The sequence below is a fragment of the Leuciscus leuciscus genome, assembly GCF_965113295.1.
Source record: "Leuciscus leuciscus genome assembly, chromosome: 22".
NCBI lineage: Eukaryota > Metazoa > Chordata > Actinopteri > Cypriniformes > Leuciscidae > Leuciscus > Leuciscus leuciscus.
In genome coordinates this window covers 13420568-13433943 of record NC_138746.1, presented here as the reverse complement: position 1 = coordinate 13433943, position 13376 = coordinate 13420568, and the positions used below count along the sequence as shown (strand labels likewise).

The following is a 13376-nucleotide window of genomic DNA, read 5'->3' as shown; positions in this document are numbered from 1 at the left end:
TTGTTTACAGGTATTGCAGCGAGTCGCTTGGACACTTCAAGTTCCTGACCTCAAGGCGTCCAATTTCCCACCTGGCGATGTGAACGTACAGTTTAAGAATTGGATGTTTGTTTCTATTTAAAAATCCATCCTATAATTCCAGGAATCCAAGTGCCCTTTTACCACCGGATTATGATTTGAGGAAATGCGGCAACTCTTCACCCTTCACACAGGGCCTCCACCTTTGCTGTTTTTAGATTGTTGTTTTTTAATGAACATGCACTAGAAAAACATCTTTGACAGCTGCGGCACATCTCACTGTTTTTTATTCCCCTCAGTGTCTAACACGGTTAAAATGCAGAACAATGCACAGAAATGGCTGATAACCAATAAATGTATGATTTATTAAAATTTCGTACGGTTTTGTCAAAACCCCCCCCCAAAAAACCAATCATTTAAATACCACAAGAGAATTTAGGCATCACAACAATACTATGTATGACATGATAAATGGATATTCATTTTGATATTCTATAAGTCTCCACCTAATTATACACTGCGACATAAACCATTTGTCTGTCATGTTAATTGCTATGAAAATCTGCTATTGTCATATAAGAGCTTTTAGAAAGGTGAAATGGGAATAGAAGCAGTTTTACAGTGTCCTTGTTACACATTACATGTAGTTACTATAGTAATAACTATAAATTATGCATAATTACATGCAACTACCCCTAAAAAAAACCAAAAAACCAATACTAATCCTATAGTAAGTACATGTAGTTAATTAATATTACTCAGTACTTAAACAGACACCTTAAAATAGTGTAACCTTAATTTTATTATTAATAAAATAATGCCACCACAAATAAAAACAAATAATATTTTGTTATTATTATTATTATTATTATTTTATTATTATTATTAAGTGGGTGTAAAAACAGGAAATAAGAATGTATACTATCTATCTATTATTATTATTATTATAATTATTATTGTCTGTAAAAACGGAATGAGCTTGCATACTATCCTGTATCATACAGTACACATACATTTTAAGAATTATGGTGCAATAAATAGCTGATTATTAAAGGTCTATACTATGCACACCTAACTAATCAATAATGATTAGTTAAATTCTACAAGTGAATTTAGGCATCACAACATTATAATGTACAGTTATAAAATACTATATTTTGATGTGATTCGTAAAAGATTACATTTTATTTTTGTGTGCAAAAATCTGGCACAGATATATTGTGCGTCCCTAAACGATGTGTTTCGAGACACCTGTCGTGCCATCTAGCTGTTTTAGTTCACATGAACGCTTTGGGATGGAATTGAATATTCTGCTGTCTGGGAACAAAACTTTATTTATAGTGCTTCACTAAACCCAGCAGCCGATATTTGCAGCAATAAGCCAGTAACAGATCTCTGAATGATGAGAACATGCAAGTTTTTTGGAGATGCATCAAGCCGCAAGGACATCTGTTCATCTTTTCTTTCTTCACTCTCTTGAGCGTGATCTTTTTAAGCTTGCCTGATTTTCAAAATCTCTCTGAACTGTCTGAGTTCTGGCCTTTTCTTGCAGAAAAACTAGTGTGCTTTGGCCAGTGCCTGCCCGGCTTTTGGGAATATCTCTCAGTGCTGCCAACCGCTGCAACTGGCAGAGCAGTCATGAAGTCATCGACTAAAGTCTCCATGAGCCACATAAGCAAACATTGACCCACTGTTGTATGACTGCCACACAGACTGTGTAATTAAGATGCGTTTCTCGCTCACACTGCCCAGCCCCATTTCCTCTCTTTGTGTCAGTATTTCATATCGATCTGATTCCTTAAGGTCCAAAGTTTTAATTTTCACATTTGTACAACTACAGTGAAATATTTTGTCTGCCCACCTCCCATGATAGTGAATGCAACACTAGAAAGGGAAAAAACACTGGATATATATGGAAATAAAGGCTAAAGGTGCATTGTGATTACAAATTTTGTTGTTCATTACAAGTTGTATAAAACCTGATGAACATGTTCTCCATGATCTAAAGAGCATTTGATCTTCGATAGAAGAAAGAACATCTGACCGTCTTTACAAAGTCACATTATCAATAGCACAAATTTGATTACCTGATTAGTTTAGTGCAGGATCTGAAATATGTCCCACTCATTTTACTTGACAACGTTTCTTTGTTTTACATTTTTCAAAATCACAACTTTTTCCAAATTGAAATGGGATTTTAAATCCCAACCTTTTCGGAGTGGTCTCAAATATTTGGCCTCCAAATGTGAGGAAGGGAGATGGTGTTGAGTACATAATGGTTGACTGGTTTATTCTTGGACATTGTAATCTCACGTCAGCTGGATGTTTGTTTTAGTCATTTGGCAAGGGGTGTTACTGGCACGGCTCTCAAACGTTGTCGATTGTAGTTAGGTTGGACAGAGTTCAAGTTGCATTGTAAATGGATGTGTGTTTGAAAACGTCACGTTTGACCTGAACTGAGCAAGATCAAGATGTTCAGATCATATTCTGGTATGATTTCCCGGACATTTAATCTCATCTCTTCCTGAGAGGTGGATTATTATGAAATAAACATTAGCTGCAGGGGCAATTCCTTTAAGACAGAAGCTCAAGAGCTCAAGTCTTTGATTTACATACACTGCCGTTAAAACGTTTGGGTTGGTATGTGTTTTTTAATGTCTATTACACAGTGTCTGAACCAGACGTGGCGGGACACATGATAAAAGGTATCTTTTCCATGTTAAACACAGTTTCTGTCCAAACCAGCCACGATGGTGATACGCGCCGATTCTGTTTTTGAAACGGTTTCTATTTTGCTGCAGCGTCGCTGTTGGAAAAACAACACAAAGTATGACTATGATAATCTCAAAGCATCTAATGTGAGTTTGAATATCATTGTGTGTGCCCTTTATAAAAGCAACAATGGATTATTCACCTCAAATCTTGAAAATAAATAAAAATGTTCAAACTGTGAACTCAATGTGAACAAACAAGTGTGTTCTATGACAAAGATTGTTTCAGTTACTCAGTATGTATAATAATGTTAAAATGGTGTCATATTTGTGAATTTGATGATTTACTTGTCCATTTGGTTGCAAGTGCGGTTGCAGAGAGAGCCCGCCCACATGCTCTTCTGATTGGCTGTGATGTTTGATTGATTTTTGTCAGCTGGTTACGTCTTATTACAGTGTACAGTAGGACATGGTGTTAGGCTCACCAAGGCTACATTTATTTGATTAAAAATATTCCGAAAACATTGTGAAATACTATTATACTTGATGTATATACTTATTATTATTATTATTATTATTATTATTGTTAATATTGCTTAATTCTTTATATTAAAATAATATTATTTTAATATTTTTGGAAACTGATGTTTTTTCTATTTGTTTGATGAACAGGAAATTCAAGAGAACAGCATTTATTTGAATGGAAATACTTAGTAACATTATAAATGTCTTTACGGTCAGTTTAATGCATACTTGCTGAATAAAACAAAATTTAAAAAACAAATCCTACTGAACCCAGACTTTTGAATGGTAGTGTATATATAAAATAGATAAACATACATAATTGCATTTTATATGTAAATATTGATTTAAACCAATTGTAATGACATCTAAAATACAATAGATTAATTTCAGCAATTATATCTTATTTGGTTGCATTTTATATTGTGTATGTGTGTGTTAGTTGTGTAGAGTGATGGAGTAATAGAAGAGCATGCATCTAAACTGTGCTCTCTGCGGGGGCAGCACTCTATGCTGAACATTGCCAACCTATGTCACCTATAACCTCAACTGTAACAACTGAGGTCAACCTATGACCTCAACTGAGGTCAACCTATGACCTCAACTGACTAAGTGGAAGGAAAATATTTAATATTAGTATTATCTTGAACTTTTTTTTTTTAGTTTTAACAACTAGTAAGAGAAGAATTCAGAGTGAAATTACCTCAGATATACTGCATCTGTTGCTTTCAGCTAATGTGAAGTGCTGGTATCAGTTTTTTAACTTAACTTTACTAACTTTATTTCATGTTTCCATTACTACAAAACTATAAAAACTACATTTTTGATCATTATTAAGCCCCAGAAAGTCTTGTTGAAGGCTTATTGTAGGACTGAATAGACCACCAAGATCAATTTAGCAAAATGCCCAGATGGAAACTGGGAAGAAAAAAAACACATATTTAAGCTTTTTGTCATATTAGATCGTTTAATGGTTTCTGCAGTCTTTCAGGCATTGGGTGCGTATTCAACACAATACATATTTAGAAAGGAATGCTTTAATATCTGAGAAATTGGTTTGCTCTTCTTTGGATTTGATGACTGTTTGTGCTGCGGTGTCCCCTTTTAAAGCGCATGGGTCCTTTTCTTCTGATAAGCAGTGGAAGATGTGTCTAGGTTTGATGCTGTAAATGTGTTTGGCTTGACCATAGTTCCTCTGTGCAGTTTCATGTAAACGTCTTGTCACTATATGTCAGTCAGTTTTCCTCCTGGAGAGCTGCTGATGCTGCAGATGACATTACTTTGCTTGTTATAAGTCTTCTTATCGCTGCCCTTTCACCATCCTTGCAGCATGTGAGCTGCATTCCCAAAGCAGTAGTCACGTTCAGCAGAAGACACAAACCTTGGGTTTAAAATGGCCATGAGACCTTTTTAAAGGTCAGAGCTTTATAGTTTGCTTGCTGGAATGCCAACCTTTCTCACAAAAATGGAGAGTTAAAGAATTTCCCCTAAATATTTTTGCACCATTAACTTTTAATAAATGTACCCAGAACTGGAGGAATGAAGAACACTAGTCTTAAATCCCTCTGTTTAACACTTACCTAAGCTGGTAATAAGGAACACATGCTTTTTGTTTACTCCTGAGAGACTTTGCTTCTGTTTTGTTACCTCTGATGGCAGCAGGCCATGTGTCTTATTGGAAATGTTTTTGGCGGGAATAGTTGTCTCGCTGAGTCCGTGTCCGGTGTTTAGACCGCACCACTGCTCTAATTAAAAAAATAGACCTGCTTGCCAATCAATTAATGAATGATGCCTTTCTGCTCATGCCTGTATCTTTGTTTCTCATTCAGTCCATTTTTATTGATACAGAGTATCTTCCTTTTATGAAAAAAAACCCAAAAACTTTGTAATAAAGATTTTCTGTTTTTTATGCCTTTGAAAGAAGTATCTTATTCTTACCAAGGCTGCATTTATTTGATCAAAAATACAATAAAAACGGTAATATTGTGAAATATTATGAATATATTTTAAAATGTCATTTTTTCCTGTGTTAGCAAAGCTGAATTTTCAGCATCATTACTCCAGTCTTCAGTGTTACATGATCCTTCAGAAATCAATAATAACATGTATGGATACCGTGATACTCTAACATTCAAAAGAAATTATAACTTTTATTCATCAAGAATGGAATTAATTGATCAAAATAACAGTAAAGAGAAGACCAGTATAATGTTACAAAAAAATCTATTTTTTTATAAATACTGTTTATTGAACTTTGTTTGTCAAAGAATCCTGCATTTAAAAAAAAAATATTTATTGGTGCTAAATTATTATTCATAATTTATCACCAAAAACAATTGACATATTATTGTCTGTTCAATGCAGTTGTTTTAAATGTATTTGAATTATCAATTACTTAGATTAACTAATCAATATATATATAATTAATTAAAGGGGTCCTACTATGCATCTTTACAAAGTCTTGATTTTGTTTTTGGGCTGTACTCGAATATGTTTTCATGCTTGATTGTTCAAAAACGCATAATTTTTCACGTATTTTTGCATTATTACAGCTCCTCTCTCCCCAGTCTGGGCGAACGCGCGGTTTCAATGAAGCCCCTCCTTCCGAAATACGAAATGTGCTGTGATTGGTTAGCTAGCTCAGTGTGCTTTGACACTGCTTAGCGTGTTTTCGGGCCCCTTCGTAACAGCGAGCTCCACTCATTCAGATGTAAATAGCGGAAATTTCAATGCAAGCCTGATTTAGACTTAAAGGACAAGTTCGGTATTTTACACTTAAAGCCCTGTTTTCAGATCGTTTCTGATGAAATACAATGGTTAAGATGGAAATTTGGACAAATGCTGCTGGCCACCCCCCCCCCCCCCCACAATGGTTGCATAGGTGCACTGGAATAATCCTTCCTAAAACGCATTCAACTTTCGTTTACAAAGACGTGAAACTCACCGAGTGGTCAGGGGTGTTCACTGATATGCTCACACAAAAATCGCTGCAAAAGATGCTTTCCAACAGGTTTTATTGTAGTTTTTGTCCAACTCCATTGACTTGTATTGGATGAAAAACTACGATAAAACCTGTTGGAAAGCATCTTTTGCAGCGATTTTTGTGTGAGCATATCAGTGAACACCCCTGACCACTCGATGAGTTTCACGTCTTTGTAAACGAAAGTTGAATGCGTTTTAGGAAGGATTATTCCAGTGCACCTATGCAACCATTGTGGGGGGGTGCTACCACAGAAACCGAAAATTCTCGGGCCAGCAGCATTTGTCCAAATTTCCATCTTAACCATTGTATTTCATCAGAAACGATCTGAAAACAGGGCTTTAAGTGTAAAATACCGAACTTGTCCTTTAATAATGTTAACAAACAAGAGGATCGTGCAGAACGGACTATTCATTCAGAGATTATGCAAGCACGGCCTTCACAGGATGTTTCAGAGTGGTATGTTTTGTTTTACATTTGTCTGAAAACTATGGCAATTCAAACAGTAATCAACTCCTTTTTGCGTATTCCGTGGGGAACATTATGACTTCATAAGATCCAGAAAAACTGTAGTTCTTGAAAAGGAGATTCTGTTAAATAAAATATCTCCCTTTGGAGTGAGCTTTGTAACCTTGCAGATCTTTTTTATGCTCAAACAACAACATTACACACTAACTAAAGTTGAAAAAGTGAAAAAGCAGAATAGGACCCCTTTAAAAACTTAAAACATAGTAGCAGGCATTCAGCACACTGAAACCAGAACGTTTATTCTATTAGCTATTGACTTGAGCTGTAACACTGGAAGTATTTGAGAGTTTATTTGGTGCCATGCTGGGTGGTTGGAGGCCAGTGGAGGGGAGTGTGCCAATGGGATATGCTCTAAAAAGTGCTTGTCTTCTAGTCAAAGCCTCCATTCTATTAATGGCCTACTGCACAGTTATTCCTCTCGAGACCTCCAGCAAACAGTGCTAGAAATGTGTGCTGGCCCCTTAATGTATTACTGAGAAGTCCAAAAGTCTAAAATGGTAGAAACGCCTATACTTTTTCAATGCAAAGATTGATAAAGTTGGGAAAAAAATATGGATGTGCCCTCTGTGCCACTTTATTCCTTAATGAATGTTATTTCTCTGGCTGTCATGGAATTAGAGATGATGTGTAGTATTCAACCCTGACCTGTTGTTTAACAGAAGTGTAGAAGGAATTGACCCTGATTCCCCTGCCAGGAATCCAGTAGCCACAAAATCAATGGCATCAGTGCAGAAGAAGCTTTGTGCGCTCTTATCCTCGATGAGAGGTGCTAGAAAACCCAAGGATTAGCCCCGTGGCTGTCAAATTAAAACCTCCGGGATATAAAGTGTGTGTGTGCGTGCATGTTTGGAGATGCAAGTCCAGAGAGTTTAAGCATGCATGACCTCCTGTCCATCTTAGTCTCAGAGAAGCATTAAATTAATGTGGGCTTTGAGCTCCTCTGAGGGTGTGAGAGTTCATTCAGGTGTAGCAGTGTGACAATGGGGTTTCGCTGTGTTGTGCTTCTCTTCAATCCAAATGCTGCCATTTTCAGTTTATATTTTGAGTTGTATCAACTTGACTCAATGTAACTTTTTTTTGCAGTGTATAAAATTCCTTGCGCTGAAAGGAAATGGAAGAGGAGTTTTATTTTCTAACGTTATCTTAATATGTTCTTTTCCTCTCTCTCAGCTGTCGTCATAAACAGTGGAAGACAGATCTTCCTGCGTCCAGTGTGGTTATCACTTTCCACAACGAGGCCCGTTCAGCTCTGCTGCGCACTGTGGTCAGGTGGGATAATCAATGTTTAATGCACTATGATGTAGGATTTTCACCATACCAAAATTCGGTTGCCAATACCAGTGAAGTTTCACTATTTCTGTTACTAATTGCAATACCACAGCAAAAGCTGTTATTGAATACTTTCTTTAAAATATTAAATTTAAATATTAAGAAATAAATGTAAACAGTGACATGCAGCCTAGCCTTTAAGTATTTCTTAATCAAGTAAACATTACATTACTTCATGGTTTTAAATTAAGTAGACAGTCAATAATAAAGTACAAGTTCTTTTTAAGTTAGATATTGTCAGGTTTTTGAAAGAACTCTCTTATGCTCAATGCTGCATTTATTTGATAAATTGTGCTGTTTAATATTTTTTTGGAAACTGTAATAAATTTTATTTTCAGGATTCGTTGATTAGAAAATTCAAAAGAACAGCATTTATTTAAAAGTATAACATTTATCATAATGTAAAAGTCTTTACTGTAACTTTTGATAAATTTTACAGCGTCCTTGTTGAATGGACGTCCCTGTTTACATCTGGTATTAAGATGTGTTTTGGTCAATCTGATCACAAGTGGACGACGCTAAAAACGGGTGTAAAAATGGGGTCTAAAAAGTTTTTAGCTTGTCTACTTTCTACCACTTCCAGAGGTCGTCGAAAACGCATTCGACCAGATTGCTTTCATAGTGTAAATGCTCATGTGGTCGAAAGCATTCGAAGAGCCACAAAAGACCACCTACTCTTCACCTACTGACTTAATGCATAAATATTATGGGAAGAGTGCTAGCCAGACGGGATATAAACTTTGTCGCTGAAGACCCAAATTTGGTTTGAAGATGAAAAATGTACCAAGCACAATGTTCTCTCACCATTCCTGATTTCAAATACACTCACAGCGTTCAGAGTTTGCTTGCGGCTATCAGAGCAGAAACGAAAGCTCTCCGTGTGTTTTTCCTTCGTTTCCGTGCGCGTTCATATATAAATTGCCATTAGATTGAAATTGACATTATTTTGGCCATTAGATCGAAAGATCTGGAAAAAAAACCATACATTTACCCGCCCATAGACCCTTCCCTCGAAGAAATCAGGACAGAAGCGACTGAGTAAAACACCAGGTGTGAAGGGGTATGTGTCTCCCTCATTTACTTGTGATCCAATCGACCAAAACGGATCTTAATACCAGGTGTAAACAGGGCCTAAGAGTATTAAATTCTTTATTAAAAATCTCTTGCTATATCTTATTAACACTAAAATTTAGAATGGTAGTGTACACACTTCTGAACATACACATCCATTCAACCGTATCTCTTTCCCTGTCTTCAGTGTGCTAAAGAAGAGTCCTCTTCATCTGGTCAAAGAGATCATCTTAGTGGATGACTACAGTGACAACCGTAAGTGTTCTCATCTATAGCCCTCAAATCAAATTTAATGGTACAGAACTATATAGATCATATCTCATAATCATATAGAATCTTTTTACTGCTCATCGTGATTTTTGTTGAGCTTTTACCCCCGTACAGGTTATTTTAGGTTATCATAGCACACTCTTGTTCCTTTGTCATCATAAATCATAGATCTGTATTGCAGAACACTGCAACAGCGGAGCTGGGATTTGTATGATTGTGTAAAGTGTGTCATCAAGGTACCAGCCGTGTTCCTGAGCCCCCAATCCCATCACACTGTTTGTTTTTGGATGCCAAACTCCTTGTTTGACCTCTTCAGATGTCTGAACTCTGTATGAACCATCTCCTGAAGGCAGTGCTGCCCTGCTTTATAACGCTCTGCTGCAGGGAGCCTGACAGACACTGGTCTTATTAGTCCTCGCATTTCTTCTGTGTTTTTACATCTGTGGATTGTGATCCTGCTTTTGCATACTGGCTTTTAAGTATGGTCTTTTCTATTTGGATAACCAAATATGAATGCTTTTGTTTTTTTACAATATGTAGTGGGGGAAACTGTGCTCTTTTTTTCTTAAGTTATCATCTGTAGGCAACGAGCAATTCAGATGGAAGGAAAAACAAATCCACCTGATTATATTTCAGCGTGTCTGCTATTAATTGAACTTAGAAGCGTTTGTAGCATGGAAATATAACTTAAAAAAAGGGACATAATTCATTAGTGTTTTAAGGAAATAAGAAATGTTGCTCCGACCTTTCATTTTTCTTTACCTTTATGAGATTTAGCTTTCTCAGGATGTACGTTTTTCTGGGGCAAAAAGTCATTGATCATTTTCTGGTGTTTTTCTCTTTGCCAGCACTCCAAATTGGATTTTTCAAAGAATTTTGGATTTTTCAAAGAAATTTGGCCCACACTTTCATGCCTTTAAAGTTTCTCAAGACCAAAAAGAAGTGCATCTCTTAGTCATATATGCAGCTGTATACGATGTGCCCTTTCTAAATATATGGTGACTTTTACAAAATTGTGCAGACCTTTTCTGGATTAAGGAGGTGGCACATCTTACCACATTTCTCCTGTGTATATTAACTACAGCATATAAAATAGAAGAGATGCATTGCCCTAATCACTTGAGCTGACACAATGTTTTCTTTGGACTTTCAGCTGAAGATGGTGCCTTACTTGGGAAAATCGAGAAAGTCAGAGTCCTACGCAACGATCGTCGAGAGGGTGAGTGATTTATTACCCTCTGAATCACATTAACACTGTTAATCAAAACTATACCCAAGTTAATATGTAAGAGCGAGTGGGTCTTTTACTATCAGCTCTTATGTAGTCATTAAAATCTAGGCATCTATTAAAACAAGCTGAAGTTTTACTATTGCGACTAATTGTGACCAGCCTCAGCATGAAGTTATTAAAAGCACTGCATACTTCATAGGTGCAAATATGGAGAAAATAAAAGTAGAGAAAAGCAAATGGTCTGTTTTGAGCTGGAGTGTATTTTTGGAAGGTGTTTTATATATCTGTCAAGCAAAAACTGCTGTTCTGTAGCCAAAACTGCAGTTTGTTTATTCGTTTCCAAAACCTTTTGTTCCAATAAAATTCCAGTCCAACTAAGCAAGCTCTCTGTATTTGCTTTCAAACGTTCTTTGATGCACAAATTACTTGATATTAAGAAAATAATGAACTAAAGTTTCAGTTCCTGGTGAAGCTCATAGTGAAATGAGGTTACATTGTATGTACAAATGTACTCATACAGATCATATAGATTTTATTGTGAGGTTGTAAAGAAGCAAATTGGTTAATTAGTATTGAATGTTTCAGTGGATTCTAAGTTGTCCACATAAGCCACTAGATGAGCTTTCACTTATAATCCTATACAAGTTTTCTTTACTTCATGCCATGCGGCCATACAGTAAAGGAGTTCCAAATACTTTGACATGATGACAAGTTTGGTTTGGTTTGGTTTTCGTTTCATTTTGTGGTTTGGCTTTTGTTTTGGCTTTTGTTATATTTAAGTAATTACAGTAGGTAAGAAAATAAGGAACAATCACAAGTATTACGTCCCTAAAGTGGTATGATAAATAAATAAATTCCCGGATCTTTTAACCCTGGTAGTCTTGATCAAGGTGCTGGTGCAAAAAGAATACAAGAATAAAGGGAGTTTAAAGGTGACATATTATGCCCCTTTTCACAAGATGTATTATATAAATCTATGGTTTCTACAGAATGTGTTTGTGAAATTTCAGCTCAAAATACCCCCCAGATCATTTATTATAGCTTGTCAAAGTTGCCCCTATTTGGGTGTGAGCAAAAACACAGTTTTTGTGTGTGTCCCTTTAAATGCAAATAAGCTGCTGCTCCCCGCCCTCATTCAGAAAAGGGCCGATGCTTTACACAAGCTTCAGATACTCCAACAATAACAAGGGGACCAGATTATATCACTTAAAAACGGGAAAAGTCTGGTTTTCATTATATGTCCCCTTTAAATTGAGAAAAGGGAGATATTTCTTCACAATGAAGTGCTCAAAAGAGAGAGACAAAAACACACAAATACCATTCACAGGGAGTAGGAAAATGAGCTGGGTTAAAAACAAAAAAACCCACATTTTAACTACAACCCCGTCCCAATTAACTACGAACACAACAAGAAAAGAAAAATACAACAAACAAAATAGTCTTCAGGCTTTCAACACGCCCTACCTAATCTATACCAATTAAGAAAACTCAAAACAGTAATAGCACCTGCTCCTTACCTATTGTGTTAACAACACGCTTCCCTTGGTGTTGCGAGATGGAAGTCTCGTGACATGCTTCCCTTTTCACCACTCCCTGGTCGGTTGTAAGACAATATGAGAAAATAACTAATAAAGGAAAACGTAATCGGTTACTATCGTAACCTCGGTTCTCTCTAGAAGAGGGAACGAGTATTGCGTAAGTTATCTTACGCTATGGGACTTTACCCGTAGCGTAAGCTAACTTACGCAATACGAGAGAACCTCTCGTAAGAGAACGTAATCGGTTACTATCGTAACCTCGGTTCTCTCTAGAAGAGGGAACGAGTATTGCGTAAGTTAGCTTACGCTACAAGTCCCGTAGCGTAAGCTAACTTACGCAATACGAGAGAACCTCTCGTAAGAGAAATAAAGATTCAAAGTTTCAAAGAGGTGATAGCGAAGAAAGTGAAAGTAAAAACAAATGTTTTTCGTTAAGGCTTAAATTTGCATTCATGTTCAACAGGTGATTTTTGTCTACCTGTTAACAATCCCTTCAGACATAACTGACCTAATACCTAACCAATAATAAACATAATTCCTCACCAAGATGGGCATCATATCATTACCTTTTCCAAAATTACTTTTTACCAAACTTGTTACCAAAGTACCGGAACTTTTGACTAATTATGCTGCCCTGCACACTTGTTGTAGATCATTAGGTTAGGATATAGGGATAACAAACTTCTGCATAGTTCTGATTGCATCAGTGCTTTGAGTCTCAATCCTGTGTGTGTGCGTGTGTTGTGTGTTCTCAGGCTTGATGCGATCCCGAGTCAGAGGAGCGGATGCAGCCACGGCCAATGTATTGACCTTCCTTGACAGCCACTGCGAGTGTAATGAACACTGGTTGGAACCCCTTCTAGAAAGAGTTGCTGAGGTCAGCCATGTTTTTCTTTTCTGTCTTTTTATTTCTTCTTCTGACACACAAACAAGCATAGAAACGTTGGGTCTTACAATTCTCAGATTTGGCAAATTAACCATTGTTTTTTGAGGCTATAATCAAACATGCTCATTACAGCAGCGGACGTTTAGCAGCTCACTGCAGTTGCAAATGTCAGGCCAAGATGATAAAAGAGAAGAGTGGATGAGAAGTTAATGTGTTTTCTTTGGCTGGCTGTCTTGACGCTCAAACTTTGCTTGCAGTGCCATTTCATTATACCTGTTTGAGTCCAATCCTG

The 13376-nt window shown here is 36.6% G+C and overlaps 1 protein-coding gene across 2 annotated transcripts in view; it reads left to right on the top strand.

Annotated features, from left to right (window-relative positions):
* Window positions 1–13376, top strand: part of galnt2 (UDP-N-acetyl-alpha-D-galactosamine:polypeptide N-acetylgalactosaminyltransferase 2) — a 76581-nt gene that overhangs the window by 50965 nt on the left and 12240 nt on the right. For both annotated transcript variants that reach the window (XM_082153832.1, XM_082153833.1), the window contains exons 4-7: window positions 7930–8028; window positions 9347–9414; window positions 10583–10648; window positions 12954–13075. In XM_082153832.1, coding sequence (XP_082009958.1) covers window positions 7930–8028; window positions 9347–9414; window positions 10583–10648; window positions 12954–13075 — 355 coding nt within the window. The remainder of the gene's footprint in view (window positions 1–7929; window positions 8029–9346; window positions 9415–10582; window positions 10649–12953; window positions 13076–13376) is intronic.